General features: G+C 35.8%; 1 protein-coding gene across 1 annotated transcript in view; it reads left to right on the top strand.

Annotated features, from left to right (window-relative positions):
• LOC150102968 (speckle targeted PIP5K1A-regulated poly(A) polymerase-like) overlaps positions 1–22,458 on the top strand; it is a 294,108-nt gene that overhangs the window by 234,105 nt on the left and 37,545 nt on the right. Inside the window, exons 4-6 of the mRNA XM_090398573.1 lie at positions 644–844; positions 3,806–4,018; positions 20,326–20,567. Of these exons, the coding sequence (XP_090254699.1) occupies positions 644–844; positions 3,806–4,018; positions 20,326–20,567 (656 nt within the window). The remainder of the gene's footprint in view (positions 1–643; positions 845–3,805; positions 4,019–20,325; positions 20,568–22,458) is intronic.

Raw genomic sequence — 22,458 nt, 5'->3', positions numbered from 1 at the left:
GTTTCTTCACCATGACAACATACTTGCCCACACATCACTCATTATTTGACATGTCTTGGCTTCCAAAAACACGACGGTACCCCTCCCCACCCATTTGCTTGACCTTTAACCTTTTCCTATGAAACTTTTTCCTGTTCCCAAGTTGAAATTTCAGTTGAAAGGATGTCGTTTTGACATTATTGATGAGATCCAGACAAAATCACAGGAGTTTCTCAACACAGTCACACTTGACTTCCAGGGATACGTGGAAGCATGGAAATACTGCTGGGATTGCTGTATACATGCCAAAGGAGATGGTGGTAACTAGGAGTTACGGCAAGTAATTTTTTTTTATGATCAAATTTCCAGAACTTTTGGATAGCACCTCATATATTATTGTATAACTGAAAAACTTAATTTTAAGCCAATTTTGAAATGTATATGTAATATTTATAAAGTAAAAACAAACATAAATAATTCATAATTATGGGACATTTTTACACCTTAACTGTCTGAATGCTATGTTTGAATTCAAAGAAATGCCTTTCATGCTTATATTGTGTAAGTGGAGAGACCTACATTTTGTTCATCCTTTTGTACTTATTTCTTATTTAAGGATTTAATTTACTAACAAATATTTTATTAATTTTGTGTAAAATTTCAGGGAAGATATGCCTTTGTGGAATTTTCCAATAAAAATGCTGTGGATTCCGTTTTATCTATGAATGCACACAAGTTTCTTGGACATAAAATAATTGTGAGACCACGGTATATGAAGCCAAATTCAGCATTTAGTGATGGTCACCAAAATACTCTTATTTTACTCCACCCAAAATTAATAAAAGAGTTACAGCACTGTGATTCGGTATGTCTTAAATATATTTTTGCATATTATTTATTTATTCAATGAACATATCTATGCATGGTGCTCTCAGAAGTTTGCAGAAATATTTCCAGCTTCAGTTAAATTGGTTATGGCATTTATATGTAAGACCAGATATCAAGTGTACATCCCCTCATGTGGGACTAATTTAAAAAAAAAAAAAATCTCTCATTTTGTATGCCAGACATTGTTTGATGTAGAAATATATGAAATGTCATAATACAGGATACAGAAATTTCTTTCATAAATAAAAATCCAGGTATATAATTATTTTATAAAGGTAGTGTTTTTGACAGTGTAACTGTGGTGGTGTGTTTGCTTTGTTGCTGACTGTAGGAAAAGAACCAACCGTACCCCTCATGTTACATGAAACATTCTCTTATAACCAGTATCTAAAATCATTGCAAGTCGAATGAGGTGATAATTAAATGTACACATTCAAATATTTCTTCTTAAGGATTTTTCATTCTCCTCCTCTCACTTTTTGAACAGCAACTTTTTATTATTAATATATACCAAATTCTCCATTTACATGGTAGATTGGTTCCAGAAAAAATCATGCAAATGAAAACTGTGTAAAAAAGAATACAGTGCATATAAAAAAATAGAAGAATGGTTCCAGATGTGAAAACCTGATACGAACAATAAGTTATTTTCAGACAAAACATATATATGCATCTCTTAAAGAAAAGAGCGTGTAAAGAAAAGAGCGTGTCACTAATAAAACAGAAATTCAAAAAGGTCCAAATGCACCTGTGCATATGGTTATTAGTTAAATTTTATTCGCAGTCATTTGCTGACAGTGGCTGCATTCTTTTGTGTGAGAGACTGGAATTAAATCACTTAAAACATTTTGGCCATCCTGTTTATACTGCAACAGGGAAACATTTCCTTCAGTAAAAGGAACTAAATTAGCACTAATTTCCAATAATTCTGAAGATTGATTTTTTTTTTTTTTTACTACGAACTCTAATTAATTGTTGAAATCCTGTTTTGACTAGATCTTTGTATAATTCTTCATATTGTGCACCATACATGACTTCAGTTTATGTATGGTGCAATATGTAAACTGTTCAGCTCGTTCAGTATTTGGATCATGTGTAAGAAAATGACTTTGCAATTTTGCTGGCAATTTGAGCCCTTCTTTAATTAGTCCTGCAGTGAGTAGGATCTCTTCATCATCATCATCATCACTTTTTTCTTTTTCATAGAGATTTTCAAGGGCATATTCTATTATTTTGTCATTGCCAACCATCAATTCTTCAATATCTATAGACAAAAAATCATCAAATTCTTCTCTGCCAACTGCATGTGCCAATCTGATGATATTGGGATATTCAGTTGTATGCAAACAGGGTTTTTCTTTTTCATCATCATCATCAAATTCCTGCCATGTACCCTCAATGGGTGTACAGGATATGATAGTACTACATGAAAAAAATTACATCATTACTAACTTCCTATCTACAATTTTCCTCCAAATCAGTCTGTTACTTGTCAAGACTCCAACATTATCAGATTTTATATTTCTATTGTCTAAGGCACTTTGTACCGTATCAATCCACCTATACCTTGGTCTTCCTCTAGGTCATTTTGCTGCCAACCTGGCAGAGAACACTTGTTTTGCTAATCTTTCTTCTCCCATTCTGTTTAAGTGACCATACCACCTGAGATTAGCTCTGCTAACGCATTCCTGGATGCTGACAATGTCAAGTTTTTTCCTAATATCCTCGTTTTTAATATGATATTGCCATTAATGCCATCTGTTCACGTCCATAATCTTTCTCAGGACTCTCATATCTGCGGTCTCTAGTCTTTGGTCAAGTGTTTTACTTCTGACCCAGCTCTCAGATCCATAAGTTAAAACTGGTTTGAACACTGTCTTGTATACAGTTAATTTAGTGTTCCGACTAATTTCTCTCTTATTCCATATGAATTTATTCAGTTGACTTCCCACCATACCAGCTTTGCTGATTCTGTTGTCTATTTCTATATTTAATTTACCATCTTCAGTAAAAATCGTGCCTAAGTAGCTGAAATGTTTTATTTGTTCCACAGGTTCTCCATTCACAACACAGTTGACATTTTCAATGATTCTGCCTATTTTCATTGTCTTTGTCTTTTTATTGCTGCCCTTCATACCATATTCATACCTATTACAACAGTTATTCAATTTAGTCAGAGAATCTTGCAGACTTGTAGCAGATTTATTTAGAAATATAACATCATCTGCATAAAGCAAAGAGCTGATATTAACATCTCCAATTTTGATATCATGTTTAATACCACTTTCCTTCATAATGTGATCCATATAGATAATGAATAACAGAGGTGATAATGTACATCCTTGTCTCACACCAGATTTAACATTAAACCATCTTCCTGTACTTCCTTCAATTCTAACTGTTGACTTACAACTCAAATAAAGACTAAGTATTGTTTGATATAATGCCCCATTAACACCATATAACTGTAGCGTACTGATTAGCTTCTCTCTTGGTACCTTGTTATATGCCTTTTCCAAATCGACAAAACTTAAATACAGATCTTTGCTATATTCCCATGCTTTCTCGACTATTTGTTGTAAAGTGAAGATCTGATCCTGACAGCTACTATTTGGCCTGAATCCAGCTTGTTCTTCACCAAGTCTACATAATCAACTGCAGAACATGCCCTCACACATACACACATAAATGCAGGTTAATATTAATCTGATATGCCATGAGTATGCAGTTGAGCCTCATTAATAGCAAGATATGGAGACCAGCTATCAGTCTCTTTCCAAAAAAGAGAGCTAAAAAAAAAAGAAAGAGAACCACTTAAGAAAAAAAAAAAAAAAAAAAGAAAGGAAATAGAAAGAGAGAAAAGAAATCTCTAGATGTATTTGTATTTATTAAACTTTTTTTGGCTTAGATTTTTACTTTTCATGCCTTTTTCCCCTAGGTAGATGATCAGACTTTAAAGCTCCAGCACTTGTTGGCAATTGACTTCAAGGAAATTAAAGAACGTGAACAGTTTGCCTCAAATCTTTGTAATAAGTTAAGTGAATTCTTTCCTGACTGTTCAATTCACTTATATGGTTCAACTGTAAATAGTTTTGGATTTAAAGGATGTGATGTTGATGCACTTCTTTCTTTTCCTGGCAAAGATGCCTGTGTTAGTATAATTATATATATAAATATATATATATTATAACTTCTATTCACTTGGTTTGTAGACATTTTAAAAAATAATTATACTGACTTACTAGTGATAGTAGGAATTTTATTTATTTATGCATATGGCTTTGTGAAACTGGCAAGTGAAATGTACAATCACAATCTCCAGAAACAAATGACAAAAATCTTAACATGTAAAAGTTCATTACATAAAAGGCACAAACTGCTTTCTAAGTCTTCTTTTTTTAAAAAAAGCAAAAGTAATTTGTTATAATCAAGCCAGAGAAAATTATCATTCTACTGCACCAAATATGACAAGACTGCATGTTCTCTCAACACATCACAACACAAATGTAGCAGTATCCGAAGTTTTATTAGAGAGCAGTGGTGATTTGTGTGAAAATCTTGATCCATTAGAGAAAAAAACCCGTTTCACTTTGCATCATCATCTTCTAGCATGAGGAGGATTCTGCTGATACTTCAATGAGGACTATGAGAGCGACTTTGAGAATAACTTCTTCATGGTGAAATGGGACCTTGATCTTCTATTTCCTCCATAACCACCGCCATCACCACCACCACCACCATACCAATTACAGGTCAATGTCCAGTCTGGAAAGCCAATCCAAGGCCTCATCTGTCACCTTGTGGATGTTCTGTAGGCCACCACTGTGAAATTGGCACCTTGGGCAGTCGTACACAATATGAGTAATCGTCTGAGCCATGGGAGAACAATCACAATAAGGGTGGTCTAACAGCCCCCATTTATGTAGTAGGTAGCCACATCTGCCCTGGTTAGTTCTGATCCTGTTGATTGATGACCAAATCTTCTTAGGAAGAGCAAAATTTCACCACTGTGAAATTGGCACTTGGGCAGTCGTACACAATATGAGTAATCGTCTGAGTCATGGGAGAACGATCACAATAAGGGTGGTCTGACAGCCCCCATTTATGTAGTAGGTAGCCACATCTGCCCTGGTTGGTTCTGATCCTGTTGATTGATGACCAATCTTCCTAGGAAGAGCAAAACCAGGCTGCAGAGCACAGGGATCTTCTACCAGGAAGCCATTTGTTGGGAGATTGTTGGACCAGTATTCTCTCCACATGGCAGGGCAACTGAAGGGAGGCTTTCTAGATTTTAGGCAAAGACTATGTGGATTTACGGGAGTCTGGTGCAGGGGCAGGAGTGGGTTGCTCATTACTTTATTAAATTCTTTAATTGAGGCTTGTCTTCTCCATATGTTTGGTGGAGCAGTGTTAAATAGGACAGGCAGCCAGGAGAGAGGGGTGCTTCTCACTGTCCCACTAATTGTGCGCATGGTAGAGTTTAGCTGGGTGTCTATAATGTTAGTGTGTGCACTTCTTTCCCCAGACAGTGGCACAATATTCTGCTGCAGAGAATGCGAGGGCTAGTGCAGAATATCTTAGGACTTCTGCACCACAACCCCAGGTTGTTCCAGCAAGCCTTGAAATGATATTGTTTCTCGTTTTAATTTTGTTGGATAGGTTGGTGATGTGCCTTTTATAGGTTAGGCTTCTGTCCAGGCTCACTCCAAGGTATTTTGGGTGATGCTTGTGTTCTACCATTTTTCCACAGAAAGAAAGGTTGAGGTGTCGATTCGCCTCTACATTGTTCAGGTGAAATACTGTAAACAAAGTTTTTGTTGGATTTGGCTTCAAGTACCACTGCTTGAAGTACTCTTCCAGGATGTTCAGGTCTATGTTCAAGGTTGATTCCAGATTGGCAAAATGAGATAGATTGGTGTAGGATCACTAGGTCATCAGCGTACATATACTTGCTTGAGCTGGTATGTGGTAAGTCATACAAGTAGATATTAAAAAGTAAACGGGATAGCACAGAGCCCTGAGGGAGAAGTTCTGAAGGAATCTGAGCTTGCTCTTTTTTCTGCCAATATGGACCCGGATCTTCCTGTTGGAAAGAACGGATTCAAAAAGCTGGAAAGTTTTTTTGCACCTTATAATATTTCTTAGCTTTTCCTTTATCATAAGCTGATGTTAGGTCAATAAAAGTGGCTCCAGATTTAAGTTTCTTCTGGAAGCCTGCTTCAGTTTGTGTTTTCAGGGCTAGGACCTGGTCACAGCAACTTCTTCCTAGCCTGAAGCCAACTTGTTCAATCGAGGGTGCTCTTTTGATGAGTGGTGAAATTCTTTTAAGGAGAATTCTTTCAAATAGCTTAAAGGTAGAGCAAAGCAAGGAGATAGGTCGTAGATTTTTCACATCATTTGGATCTTTCCCTGGTTTGAGTATGGCAATTATTTTGGCTTACTGCCACAGATTATGTGGAGAGGTCACTACCCAGACCGGTTTCAACCTTTTTTGTTATCTTCCAGGTCTACCTACTCACTGATGAGACCTCAAAAAAGGTTGAAACCGGTCTGGGTAGTGACCTCTCCTCATAATGTAATTACAGTATTACATCCCCTAGGGGCTGTGTTTTTACATCATGAGAAAATATCAAGGATAGTGAGGGAGCTTGCTTCACCTTTGATTCGAGTTGCCTTGGTGTTGCATTACTAAGTGGTTCCTTACACTTGGATTTGCCGATAGTTTTTCAGTATGAAACTCATAGATCTTAGTCCGAGTTCTTAGAGTTTTGCTTACTGGCAGTTAAACATCAAAAGATTTATATCTCCTTCATTATCAATAAAAAGACTTGAAGCCTTCGAGATGGGGCTGTGTTTTTACATTATGAGAAAATATCAAGGATAGTGAGGGAGCTTGCTTCACCTTTGATTCGAGTTGCCTTGGTGTTGCATTACTAAGTGGTTCCTTACACTTGGATTTGCTGATAGTTTTTCAGTATGAAACTCATAGATCTTAGTCCGAGTTCTTAGAGTTTTGCTTACTGGCAGTTAAACATCAAAAGATTTATATCTCCTTCATTATCAATAAAAAGACTTGAAGCCTTCGAGATGGGGCTGTGTTTTTACATTATGAGAAAATATCAAGGATAGTGAGGAAGCTTGCTCCACCTTTGATTCGAGTTGGTTCTAGGGGCTGTGTTTTTACATTATGAGAAAATATCAAGGATGGTGAGGGAGCTTGCTCCACCTTTGATTCAAGTTGCCTTGGTGTTGCATTACCAAGTGGTTACTTACACTTGGATTTGCCGATAGTTTTTCAGTATGAAACTCATAGATCTTAGTCCGAGTTCTTAGAGTTTCACTTATTGGCAGTTAAACATCAAAAGATTTATATCTCCTTCATCAATAAAAAGACTTAAAGCCTTCGAGATGTGGTTATACAGACGAATGTTAAAAATCCCATGGACAGCAAAAACGTCCAATCAGGAAGTACTGGAACAAATGGGGAAATCACGTGAACTTTTAGATACCATAAAAAGAAGGAAAACTGCATATCTTGGTCACCTACTTCGTAATGAAAAATATAAGATACTTCAATTGATTATAAAAGGGAAGATAAATAGAAGAAGAGGACAAGGCTTAAGCTAGGCAGTTTACCAGCATAGTAAGAAAAGCTAAATCAGATTATGAGAAGACCTTAGCCAAGGAGATCAAGGGTAATCCCAAAGAGTTCTTCTACTATGTGGCAAGTAAAAGGAAGAATGACTTTGGAAGAATAACTTTAGTGGGTGCTGATGGTATTGAGGTGACAAATTCAGATGTAATAGTAGAGTTACTGAGTGATCACTCAGTAACTCTACTAAAAGTCTATCACCCAAGTGAGGATATCTCTATATATTAGCAATAACTAATGTGAGAATTGAAGTTAAGAAATCAGGGGTACTTAGTGTATTGCAAAATTTAAATGCAAACTCTGCTGTAGGTTTAGATGGAATATCAGCTCGGGTGTTGTGTAAATGTGCAAAGGAATTGTCAATGCCTCTTACTTGGTTATTTAACTTAAGTTTGAATTCTGGTATGGTCCCTAGGGAGTGGAAGGAAGGCAAAATAGTTCCTTTGCATAAAGGTGGCTCTAAAACTGCGGTAGTTAATTACAGACCAATCACTATCTCGGGAGTAGTGGTAAAAGTATTGGAAAAGTTGGTTAAAGATAAGATTCAAGAATGGGTGGATCAGGATATGATACTCTATAGGGGCCAACATGGCTTTGTTAAAGGTCGATTCTGCCTTTGCAATTTATTAGCTTTTTATAATAGAATGACATCTGAGTTGGACAAAGGAAACAGCTACACAGTGGTACTTCTGGATTTTGCTAAGGCTTTTGATAGGATACCACATGGAATACTGTTGCGCAAATTGGAGCAGATGGGGATGGATACTAAACTGGTGTTATGGATAGGAGAATGGCTTAGGGAGAGATTCCAGAAGGTGGTGTATGGAAGAGCAGAGTCTGGGATGAGGCAGGTGACAGGTGGTGTGCCTCAGGGCTCTGTGCTTGGACCATTGATGTTTAATTTGTACATAAATGATATAGGAAATGGCTTAAAGGGAAATATTCAGTTGTTTGCTGATGATGCAAAGTTGGGTAGCGCAATAAAAAATCAAGGTGATGTTGAGAGTTTGCAGGATGATTTAAATAAGCTGGCAAAATGGGCAAAAAGGAATGGATGTTAGTTCAATGTGAAAAAGTGTAAAGTTACGCATTTTGGGATTAAAAGATTACCAGCTGTGTACTACATTGATGGAATGGTACTCCAGGAGATTGATGAGACTAGGGACTTAGGGGTGTTGATAGATAGGGAGATGAAGTTCAGGGGACACATTGCTAAGGTGTCCAAGATTGCACATAGGATTACTTGGTTATTGAGGAACACACTAACATCCAGAGATAAAGAGGTTATTATTTCCCTTTATAAAGCGTTGATACGTCCACATTTGGATTACTGTGCTCAGGTCTGGTCACCTGGATTCCTTGGAGATGAGGAGGTTGTGGAGAGGGTTAAGAGGAGAGTGATGACTAAGTTGGTGAGTGATGTAAAAAAATGCTCCCTACATTGATAGATTGAGAGCTTGTGGATTGCAGAGGCTAGTTGATAGGAGGAGGAGAAGAGGGGATTTGATAGAAACATTGAAATTACTAAAAGGTTTTTATAAGATTGCTGCAGGGGAAATGTTTCAGCTGTGTGATAGTGATGGAAGAACAAGAGGTCATCCCTGGAAATTAAGGAAAAGTGTGGTTAACAAGGGTGTGAAAACGAGGTTTTTCGCCTGGAGGGTGGTAAATGAGTGGAATGCATTGCCGGACTCAGTTGTGAGTTCTTCGTCTGTAAATGAATTCAAGAAGAGATATAATAGATATTGTTTTGATAGTTTGGGTCTCCTGCGATGAGTCTACTGATTCCATGGAGATACCTGTAATAATAATAATTCTCTAATCTGTAAGTTAAAATTGGTTTGAACACTGTCTTATGTATTGCTAGTTCAGTATTTTGGTTAATTTCTCTTATTCCACATAACTTTATTCACCTGACTCCCTACCATATCAGCTTTTCTCATTATTTTGTCTATTTCCTTATTTATTTTACCATCTTCACTACTAAAAACTGTGTTTAAATAGCTGAAATGTTTCACTTATTTCATAGGTTCTCAACTGAGAATATAGTTCATGTTTTCCATCTCTCTGCCTATTTTCATAGTTTTTATCTTTTCATTTGCTGATTTTCATGTTAAATAGGTGATTACTTGAAGATTATTTGTCTTTAAGTAAAAATCTGGTCTGGACAACTCTTGTTTGATCTAAACTTGGAAAAGAACATGTCTATTCTTTTCCAAGTTTTTCTTCAACAATTTTTCTTAGCTTCTCATTATGTTTGCATAAATCTTGCCTGGAACACTCACTAAGGAAATTCTTTTGTAATGGTCACATTCAATTTTATTTTCCTTTTTTTTATGGGTGGATGTTATTGTGAATGTCTCCTCTTAATTTGATCTGAGGCACGCTTTCTGAATTATGAAGCATACCTTGGTAAGACTTCTTGCATATTTGATCAGATATCATCTCCAGCTCTCTTTCGACATTTTATATATCTAGCAGGATTCTTCTACCTTCATACTGAAATATACACTTGATAGTATTTCCTTGAATAATTTCTACCAGTCTCACTGATTAGCTTATCTAATAAGTTTTTCAAAATACAGTAATCCCTCAATTATCCATCCAAAGTGGGAGAGCAGTTTGTCATTTGGATGACTGAAAGTGTGGTTACATGGTGCTGTAACAGAAATCCTCATGCTAGCCGGTTCAAGGGTCAGTTAATTTGAAGGTCAGATAATTGAGAGATTACTGCAATACCCTCATTTTCAGTTTCTATATCACTTTAGTCTTCTCTGAGTTCTTTTACAGTATCTTTCCATTTCTAAGTTTTTTACCCAAGGTCTTGGACATTTTGCTACCTTCACATATTTATCTTCTATATTCTTCAGCTGTTCCATTATTTGTTTATTTACTTTTACACATAGCTTAACTTTCTTACATTTTGTGCACCTGCTGACATCCCTCCAGAAATGTTTGATTTCTTCTTTTCAAGAGTGCCTGCTTAATTTCTTGAATCCACCATCATGTATGGAATTTCCTTTTCTTGATGTTTTAAAGGAACACATGTAGTGGACATATGATATTTTTATAACTGCTAACTCATGTAAAGAAAATTACAATTTATTAAACTCCAGTATATTTCATTCTATGCTACAAGGACATTATCAGGGAGAAAAGAGAAGATCGGTAACAACATCCAAAACATGAATGCAAGACATGAGTTGTGTATCATGTCTTAACACAAGAATCAACTATTAGAGTTCAAAGGGAAACAAGGGATACCTTTTGCAATTAGGTGGGAGATAAATTTCATTGTGTGGTGTAAGACCACCTCCCTGCTTATCAGAGGCCTGAGGTAGCTTTAAAAAGTTCCATGTTTGGTCTCTAGAGCAGGGTTTCTGGACTAAGTAAAAATAAATAAAAAAATTGATTAAAAAATAGAAGAAAAAAATTCTTAGCCCACCCACATTACTAATGTACTACAGGTTTACTAATAAACTTTCATGGGTGGGAAGGAAACGCATAAAAAATAAATAAAATACAAGGTTAAATAACTTATTACAAACAAACAAAAAAAGTTAATGGTAATTACTTATCAAAATTTTGAGACTGGACACAGAGTGATTAAGATTTAGAGGATAGCTTCAAGAAACAGATGATTAAATTTTAATCTTGAATGAAAAATCTTGGTTTGATTCCAAAAAGCTCTCTTGTTGACAGGCCTAGCTGTCAAATGCCTTAACTTATTTTAACAGTGTTACAACACCAACCAAAATACTAATAACTTAGAAAAGGATCTTTATTAACAGGCATTTATTTCTTTGGATTTCCGACCAGCATCCTTAGACCAAAACAGCATGTTTCAGTTTACATGTGACAACGAATAAGTGAAACACAAATTCAGATTTTAAAAGTGGCACACCGTTTGGCAGCTTCTATAGGAGGAGATGACCTTGCTAATGCTCCTGCCTGGGCAGGAGCATTAGCAAGGTCATCTCCACTTGGGCCTGGCTCCCACTGAAGAGACCTCAATAAAGGTCGAAAAACTAGTCTGGGTAGTGGCCCTTCCCTTAATGCATAACATTATACATATCCGCAAGGAGATGTGTTTTGCATTATGGGAGATACTGAGATAGGAGTGTTGGTATCTTGCTCCACCTTTGCAAGGAGTTGCCCGGTGTTGTACCACTTTACCCCAGTCCTGAAGATACTTTCAGGCACAAACTTTGTTTGCACACACTTGGATAAAATATTAAACTAAATTTATTATTATTACAAATTCAGATTGTAATGGACAAAAGATCTAAGGTCCTAATTTGGTACCCTCTTATGTTATATAAAGGAAATTATGACAGTTGTGTAGGAGTTAATCTTAAGATGACTGTCTCCCAAATTTTTGGCAAATTAATGTAGCCATACTTTTAAGGTTAAGAGAATGCTTCATAGTCATGGCTCCAAAAATAGTCTCTCTGACCTGTAATGTCTTCTGTATAGCACATTAGTTTTCTTGTATCTAATCCTGTGTGATGGGGTGTCCAAAGTGTGATCTGCCAGTCCTGACTAGCCATAATAATGATAGTGAATGTATTTTGTATGTTCTCTATGGCAGATGTTAATGGATTTGTCTGTTCATAGTAAGTGCTAAGTCACATGGAACTTCATAAATTCCAGGATATGCTTTGTTCTTTTCAGATGTACCCTGGATATATATGGAATAGGAATAGTTAATAATTTTTTTGTTACATGTGTTTGTGCAAATTTTTGTTTATTTATTCATTTATTTTAAATTTTGTTATTAATTTTAATTCAGACTCGACTGCGGCTTGTTAACTTTATATGTGCTACTATTCTGGCTTCTTATGCCTTACTCATCTCACTTCTACTTTACTCTTAATATAACCCTATTCAACTTAGCAAATATCTCTCAATTAATCCTTCTTAATCTTATCCTCAATCTTATCTTCTTAATCAATTGAATACAATAAACCCTTATGTCTGGCCTATATAGACTATGAAAAAGCATTTGATTCAGTTAAAACATCTGCAACACTAAAAGCACTTGAAACCCAGGGAACTGAGAAACCATATATTGAAACACTAAAACATATTTACAATAATGCAACTTCTGTAATTAAATTATATAAAAACAGTGAAAAATTCCCAATACAAAAAGGCATCCGGCAAGGCGACACTATATCTCCCAAATTATTTACAGCTGCACTAGAAGAAGTCTTTAGAAGCCTTGATTGGGAAACATAAATGGAGAAAGGCTGCATCATCTGAAATTTTCAGATATTGTCCTGATAGCAGATAATCTTGAAGATCTGGAAGAAAGGCTAAATGAAGCCTCCAGAGAAATTGGATTAAAAATAAATAGAGAAAAAACAAAAATAATGATGAATAAATACATAAACCATAGAACTATCAAAGTTGAAAACCATGAAATAGAACAAGTTACTTCATATGTATATTTGGGCCAATTGTTATCCTTTGAGGAGTGCCAAAGAAAAGAGATTGAAAACGAAAAATTCACCTTCGATGAATGGCTTATGGGAAAATGAGAGACATATTCAGAAGTGACATCCTTATGAGTCTAAAAAGGAAAGTTTTCGACCAGTGCATACTTCCTGTCCTAACATATGGAGGAGAAACATTGACTTTAACAGAAGTGCAAAACAAAAAGCTGAGAACAACACAACATCGCATGGAAAGAAGTATGCTAAAAATAACATTAAGAGATAGGAAGACAGATATCTCGATAAGATCTCAAACAGGTGTCATGGATATTGTAAAATACATTAAACAGGCTAAGTGGAGATGGGCTGGCCATATTGTCAGATGCAGTGACGGTAGATGGACTAGAAAAACAACAGAGTGGAGACCAATGGATGGAGCAAGACAAACAGGAAGACCAAGAAGAAGGTGGAGAGATGAACTGGAACAAATTGCAGGGGTGAGATGGATGGGAGAAGCAGAAAACCAAGTGATCTGGAAAATCATGGGGGGAGACCTTCGTCCAGCAGTGGACAGAACCAGAAGGTTGAAGAAGAAGAATCTTATCCTCTGTTCCCACTGCAAGCAAACATACCTTTGGCCTTTAGTCAATCTACGAAAATAGGTCACCTAATTTCTCACGCTTCTCAATCAGAAAAATTTATTTGATTTTATGACTGTGCCATTCTAATTGAATATTTTATAGTCTTAGAATTTAGGGAAGGAACACAGGCAAGTTCATAATTAGGTTACATATATTCATGCAGATAATTGTGGCAGATCTGTATCTAATTAGCACACAGGTTCACTAATTTTTTTGTTAGAGATAGTGCATTGATAATTGATCAGGCAAAGTTGTTAATCAAACATAAACATTTTATTTTTTTCCTTGTAAGAGACTACAATACACATACTCAAAGGGAGAAAATATTTCTCTTAGCCTATTTATACTTAATAGGTATAATAACATACAATTGACTATTATGCCTATAACATTCAGTTGACCTCATTATATTACTAAACTATCTACAATAAATGAGCAGTTTTCCCTTGAGTTACAACTTAAACTAAATACTTCAATCTTATGTACAATTATACAATCATTTCTCCCATACATAACCATAACACAACGTCTAACATTTCACTAACACTTTCGTTACACGTGCTAATTCCAATTATACTTATCTTAAACATTAACAAGACTTGCTCACTTAGTATTCCTTTTGTCAGTCTGGTCAATTGAACAAAGCTTCAACATGGATAGCTTGACTCTGCATCTTCATCCTAGGTTACGATTGTCACTTGGACGATGTGGTGATTTCTTGCTGTGGAAACTGTCCTGTACAGTCGGGGTGATTTCCTGTCGACACGGACACTGCAGTTCCTCATCTGGTTACTGGGAAGGATCTACCAAAGTCCCTGTTACGTCTGCCGGTAGTCGCATTCTCCTGGCATGTCCATGTATCCTAGCAGGAGTTTCCCTGATTACAGCCACGCCTCCGCATACCTGGAACTGGGTCTTCCGAAATAGGGAAAAACTAAGAGCCAAAAGTAAAAAAAAAAGTCCTTCTGTTAAATATCTTTTCTAATCCTTTGTTCCAGTGCTGCAGTGTCTGGATTACTCGTCAGCAAGATGACATCACATCGGCCCCCTCTATTCGAGTATCTCTATCTTAGGCGCTTATTTATTATTCGCAAGACTTTGTGAATGTTTGTTTTTGGCAATTCATCATATCAATCTAGTTTAATCCTACCCCCTTCTTTTGGTTTATATACAACTTTCAATGGGACTTAATTAATGCATTTTACAATAAAATAAAACAATTATTCAATTACTACATAATTTTTTTTTATAAAAACCTCTGTAAAAAATTCGAGCTTGATAAGTTACTTTATTTAACTTATTGTGCAAGAATTTTACAATAGTAGTGTTTTGCACTTTGTGTTTTTGGAGAAGAGGAAATAAGGACAGGACATGTAGTATTTTATATGTTTTGTAGGAGGTGTAGCCATTGGTCAAGAAAGTATTGCAAAGATAGTTGAGCTCTCTGGAAAGGGCTGCATCATTAGAAGAAACAGCCCTGGCTCCGTGTGTAAGTGTTTTGAGAATGCCATACTGCTTATTGGAGGCCTGATGTGGCTTGAAAAAAAGTTTCATGTTTGGTCTCTAGAGCAGGGTTTTCGAGCTATGTAAAAATAACAAATAAAAAAATTATAAAAAATGTATAAAATTAATAAAAATGGAAAAAAAAATTTTTAGCCCACCCATGGTACAAATGTACTATGGGTTTACTAATCACCTTTCTTGAGTGGAAACCACAGAAACAAAAAAGTATCTTGCAGTGTGTGTTGTGTTGTGCTTACTAAAATTGGAAAAGATAGTGAACTGTGGTGTATCCAAATGAGAATACATTAAATTATAAAAAATGTATAAAATTAATAAAAATGGAAAAAAAAAATTTTTTAGCCCACCCATGGTACAAATGTACTATGTGTTTACTAATCACCTTTCTTGAGTGGGAACCACAGAAACAAAAAAGTATCTTGCAGTGTGTGTTGTGTTTACTAAAATTGGAAAAGATAGTGAACTGTGGTGTATCCAAATGAGAATACTAAGTGCCATTGAGTTATATCAGATGTTTGAAGTAGGTGTGTGCATGCACATTAACACAACTAAGCAGTTATTTATTCATTTCTATGGGGACTGGATCAGGATTATGGAGTCTCTGTTTAGAGAGGAGAAAGTTATAGGAATGTGTTTGGAGACCTATATAGATTTATTTGAAAGTATTTATTCTTTTGAATGGTGTACAAGCACCAGAAGATAAAAATCTAGAAGAAGGCATCTAATATTGTTGTTGTTTTAAAAGTATAAGCAGCAGCTCAAGTTTTGAAAGAACAAATTCCACTGCTAGTGTTTGTTTATTTAATGCTGTGCTTCTTTCTGTGAAGAATAAAGCTGAAAACAGTACATTTTGCATCAAGCAGAAAGTTGTACTTTCTTCTAAACAGTATAAAGACTGCTGTATCCAACTATTGACCAATCAGTATCTCAGGAGTAGTGGTGAAGATTTTGGAAAAGTTGGTTAGGGCTTACATTCAGAACTGGGTTGATAGAGAATCTCTACTTGGGTTTGCCAAGGAAAGGTCATGCTTTTACTTGCTCACATTCTATAATAATGTGACCATTGAACTAAACAAGGGGAATGGATACAGCATGATACTTTTGGATTTTGCTAAGGCTTTTGACAGAATACAGCATGGAAGTGGGTTGCATAAATTGAGAAACTGGATTATAAAATATTAGTGTGGATAAGAGGATGGCTGACTGTCATATCAAAAAGTGGTATATGGGGAATGTGAGTGCAAGATTTAAAGTAACCAGTGGTGTACCACAAGGATCAGTCCTGGGTTTACTGTTGATATTGGGAAGGATTGATAGGTGACATACAGCTATTTGCTGATGATGTTAAGATAATTAGGGTGATCTGGAGTGCAGCTGATATGCAGTACTTGCAGAATGATTTGAATAGGCTGGAATTGTGGGCATGAAAAAATGGCTATTAGTTCAATGTTAGTAAATGTAAAGTCATGCACTTTGACTTGATTAGATCTCCAGTGCTGTATTATATTGGTGGGATTATGCTAGAAGAAACTGATGAGGCTAGAGATCTTGAAGTGTTAGTAAATAGGAAGTTGAAGTTCACGGGTCATGCAGCAAAGATTGCAACTACAACTGAAAAGATAATTGCAATGCTGAAATGAACTTTAACTTCTGACTTTATATTCTACTGACATTGTCCTATGTGCTGAATTAATTTTGCAAAAAATTTATAAATAAAATCAATTAAAATTCTTACTGAAGTAAGAAGTCCAGACAGCATCATACATTCTTGATACACACTTGTTCGCTCACAAAAATGGAAATAATAGTATTTTATAAAATGTGTATAATCAAGGGGTATCCACTTGATTATGCAAATTACACACACATTAATTTATGTAGAATCATCAGGTTCTTCTTCATCTGAAGTACACAATTCATTTAACTCGGACAATTCTTCTCCCAACTCATTTGTTGTTAACAATTCATCAATTTGATCATCAGTAAGAAAACCGGATATTTACTGGTAGACGCCGTATTGTGACATCCCTGCAGTCACGTGGTTTATGCATCGTGCTGCATATTATTATTATTCGTGACACCTCCAAGGAGTCTGAAGACTCATCACAGGAGGACACCTACTGTACAACTCTCAGTCTCCACCCGAACCTCTACTACAAATCATCCGCATTAATGCCATCTACCGCCCTCCACCACAACTAGTATTTTTTGTCTGTGAATCGCGTGTTCTGAAGGGCCGATTTGTTTGTATGCGGGCTGGAAAACCCAAGTTTCCAGGAGAAAAAACCTTGCTACCTCCATATGAGATCGGCTAACTCACCTTCGATTGAAAAAGTCCATATATACAGATTCCTCCCTTCATGACGAGAATCGAACTTAGGCCTTTTCCAATCGAAGGGCGCAACGTTCTTCCAATTGCACTAAGGAGGCGCTTAACCACCTTACTGGCCATTAAAGATCAAATACACATCCTCAAAAGCTTCGTATCCATCATAAATTTCAATGTAATATCAATGGTATTACAATTTTAATATGCATTTCACATCCATGGTAATGTGGACGTATATATACATCCTGGCCGGTAGCGTGATTAATATGATTAGTTGAACCAGTTCAAATTTTTCTCTTTAGATGTCATACAAGGACAGAAACCCAAGTCAAATAAACTTCAATTGGTTGGCAATAGATGGAGCAACCTACCTGTGAAGTTTGAATATCTTATTGACGATTCTTTCCATACTAAAAAATTGTCCGAATATGGGAGTCGCGGCAACCATTCAAATTGAGTTAACTCGATTGTAGCAAGGTCGCCATTTTTTTCCGCGCTCGAGTTAACTTGATGGTAGCAGTTAAAGGATTAAACATGTAAAAAATATGGATGTCATTTTGCTCTTCACACAGCCTTTATAAGACCTCACTTTTGTATGCAAGATTGGTCTCCTAGTTTCCATTGTGATTTGATTTTGATACAGTGGAGAGAATTCAAGGGATAATGTTAAAAATGATGTCAGGATTGTGGAATATTATGAAGACAGATTGAGAATTTGTGGACTGCAGACATAACAAACAGGAGAAAGAGGCGTGATATGACTGATAGTTACAAACTTCTGAAAAGGGTCATACAGGATTTCAGGCAATGGGATTTTTCATTTTATGGGGAAAGGACAAGAGGGTATCATTGGAAGATGAGAATAAATGCTGCCAAGAAAGGAGTGCAAGATCTAGATTTTTTTCTCATAGAGTAGTGCAGGATTGGGATAGATTGCTGGTGGATGTTGTATGTGCAAGCAGTGTAAATGAATTCAAGAACAAGTATGACAGCTGGTGCATGTCATATAATAATAATAATTTCTTTATGGTAATGTGTGTTAAAGAATAATGAAGACAAGAAGGAAACTATTATTTAGACCAAGTAACTGAATTTATAATGAAGGAACATTTAGAGAACTGTAAAGTCAGCAGTGTACTCTAAGTGTCTTCTCTTCATGGATAACTTTCTGAAGCAGGGTAATTTTTCTGATAATTGTTTACACTGAAGTCTACTGAGATAGGACAAGATTCTTTATTAGGAAACCGTGTTGATGTTGGATTAGTGACATGGAAACTGAGTGAATAAATTATATTGAAAAGCCAAGGTTGTTAAATCCTAGAAATGATTTGGGAAGAAATTTGTAGTACAAAATGTCTCTTTTGTACTACAATTCTCTTGTCTTAATTATGAAAATAAGATAGGTAGATGTGATATATGAGAGATTAAGGATTTGGGAAACTAGAATTGTTTTAAAGTAAATAAATATATTGGAAAGGAACCAGAAATATTTATATAATACTCATGGCACGAGCCTAACCTATTTTTTCTTAGGTGTGGGAATAAACAAAACACTAAGGAAATACAGGGTGTTCGGGATAAATTTGACATATTTATAATTAATTATATTTTTCCGTAAGTTACATGTATTAACACACACTTCTCTTCATTTAAAAGTTTGGACCCTTCTTCATTCATATACAAGATGTCAGAAAGGATGGATAGCTGGAACCCACCTGAATCATGGAAGAGAATAACTTGTATCATGATGATTCGTGCCCGCCATCAAAATAAGGATATTACGACTGCTGCCCAATGCTCCCTGAATACAGTAAAAACAATCAGGCATGAACTAGAGACTTGCAATGGTGACTACGAGGATGTAGCAAGAAGAAAGATCCCTAGCAGACGATCTGATTGCGTTCGTACAGCAGAATTCCTCGCAAATCTGCAGGAACAGGTGTTGAAGAACCCTGGCATTGGAATTCGGGCTTTGTTCGTGGAGTTGCTAACTGTAGTCAAGCCCTGGATAACAAGGGTAGCCAATGGTAGGCCGTATGTATGGCAGCAGGATTCAGCCCTCTGGGAAAAGTCAAAAATGGTTGTCTGAAAATTTCTACGACTTCACCAGTCCAAATGTTTGGTCTCCAAACTCCCCAGACCTTAACCCCATGGATTATTTTGTATGGGGCGCAGTTGAAAAAGACACCAATCGCACTTCCAGTAATACAAAAGCCCAGTTAATGGATAAAATTAAAACAGTTTTTGCGGCCCTTCCCAGGGAGACTGTAGCATCAGCTTGTTCGAGGTTCCGAAGCAGAATTGAAGCTGTGATTGATGCTAATGGTGGTTATTTTGAGTAAATCTTGTTGATAGTATTGTAATTAACTCTGCCTGTAATGTTTTTTTGTCAATTCATTAAATTTAATAGATACAAAGAAGATTTTCTTTTTCCTTACGAAACTGTCAAATTTATCCCGAACACCCTGTATGTGTAAAAAAATATGTGCATATATATTTTCAATATTCATTCTTCAGAACCATCTGAAAGGCAAGTGACTAATTTTGGTAATTCCCATCTTCTGCAATGAATGATTGAGTGAAGAAGGATGGGTGTATCTACCAGTGAAGGAAGGTTTTCTATAAATGGAAAATTCAGTACTGCTAATAGAAGTATGAGTGTTAAAGTATTCAGAAAGGAAAAACAATTGTGATTGGATTTCCACATTCAGTAGTAAACTTGATATATTTTAGTACCATTTTCCCTCAACGTTGTATCTGGCTTTGAATCATGGATGATTCTGTCAAGTTCAGTTTTTCCTTTCATAGATACTTGAATATCCATTAATTTTTTGATTTCATACTGTTTATTGTTTTGAATAATATTTATCTCTTCAGTTGCTTTCAGACTCGCAGTTAAAATGTAAAGAATCATCGACAACAGCCATGCTAGAAAATGAATCATCATCTTTGGCAACAGTCACACCAGAAAAAGAAGAATCAAAAGGGGAACTTATTGCAAAAGCACTGAAGAAATGTAAAGAAATGGTCAAACGTGTGAATTTTATACCAAGTTCTCGTTGTCCCATTGTAAAGTTTGAATATCGAAAACTGAACTGGGATCTTTCTACTGGTAAATGGTAAAGTATTGTTTACATGATAATAGATGTTTCATTTTATATCTGTAAATAAAAATATATATTAATTATTAATTTTTAAAAATAAATCTTATTGTCATTTATGGATTAGCCAATGTACAGGGTGTTTCAGTTTAAAGTATCCCTATTTAGAGCAACCAGTAGACAAAATACCCTCACACTTGGTGGGTCCCATAAGCAGATCATAGGGAAACTATTAAAAAAAAAAAAAAATTAGTTCAAAAATGGCTGATGGGGAAGTATGGCACTGTGATTGACTAATGGTATATGATTGTGAAATAATTCATAGTCAATGAAAAACAGTCATTTAATGATGTTTATTTTGCTCATTTCATAAAAACATGTGATACAAAAAACATACAGTTTACATATTGCAAGGTGCTGTCAAGGAGATCCAGATGGTCACTGGAGGTGATGTTCAATGTGTTGGCCTTTGTACAAGATCAATAGCTGAGACCATCATACACCATTCTCTGCAGCAGAATGCAATGGATCTGGTGTATCAAGACAAAAACTTTGTCCTGATACACCATGCTTTGAGGTAATCCCAAAGCTAAAAGTGACAGGGATTTAGGTCTGGTAAATGTAGTGACCATTTCATAGAAAATGAGCGACTGATTACTCTATCCTCGGTGAAATGGTGATGTAATATTGTTGAACTTCATGTCCTATGTGTGTTCAGGCACCTTCTTTTCTGCAGTTGTGGGATGATAAAACTGCTCAACATGTCCCAATAACATGTAGCCTTTATTGTGCAGGTCACAGGTCTGGTTTGATGGAGTTCTTCAAAAAAAAAAAAAAAAAAATGGCCCGATAATGAACCTTAAATTCTATCCATACTGTGACCTTCAATGAATGTAAGGGAACTTAGTGAAATGCATGGGGATTCTCTTTAGCCCAGATGCAGCAGTTTTGAGTGTTTACTGTTCCACAAACACGAGAATGCACTTCATCACTCCATAAGATGTTCCAAGGCCAATCTTCACCCACCTCCATACATGCCAGAAATGTCAATGCAAATTTTTCTTGGACAATGGCATCTCTCCTGTTTGCAACTCTTGGCTGTGGTTGAGTTTATATGGGTAGCACTGCAATGCTTTACACAAAGCTCTCCATATTATTATGTATGGTAAATCTAATTGTCTTGGTCTTTAGGCATCTGTCCTTGCAAAATGCTGCTGCAGTATTTTTTCCATTCCTAGAAACTCTTTACAAGCAAGGCATATTCAGGAAAAGTGAGACCCATCATGCAAGTTGAATGACTGTAGAGAGTCAGTCTTGCTCCTTCATTTATGTCAAGTCGTGGTATGCAACATTCACATTCATTTTTGTCACTCACAGTGCTATATTTTCCCTATCGATCATTTTTTAAACTTTTTTTTTTATTATTGTCAAAATCTCTTTCACATGATCTGGTTAGGATACCCATCAAGTTTGAGGGTATTTAGTTTACTGGTTCTCTTTACAGATTGCTTAAGAATAGGGGTACTTTAATTTGAAACACTATATTAATCAATGTATCTTGGCTTTTCATAAATCTAATTATATTTTTTCTAAATCTAATTATCACATCTGTTTTATGTGGAATAGAATTAAATGTCTCAGAATGGAGAATTAATTCTGTTTGTATTTTTATTTATTTATTTTGTTCTTTTTGGGTGAGTGAGGGGATCTAAGCTCCTAGAGGAGAGGAATCCTGCTGTTTAAATAAGACCATTCTTTTTCTTTTCTTTTTTTTTAATGTGAATTCCACCCATAAAATGCTGTAAACATGTAGTGCAATATCTTATTATTAACATCTGATTCCTATAAAATCATCGGCTAACTGCTGGAGGTACACACACAAAGCGCATCAAACTGTGCCTTAAACTCA

This window comes from Typopeltis vanoorti, chromosome 9, assembly GCF_054136105.1.
Source record: "Typopeltis vanoorti isolate ZY-2024b chromosome 9, IOZ_Tvanoo_1.0, whole genome shotgun sequence".
NCBI classification, from domain to species: Eukaryota; Metazoa; Arthropoda; class Arachnida; order Uropygi; family Thelyphonidae; genus Typopeltis; species Typopeltis vanoorti.
The sequence above is the reverse complement of the archived record's forward strand: the minus strand, read 5'-3'. Positions and strand labels throughout refer to the sequence as shown.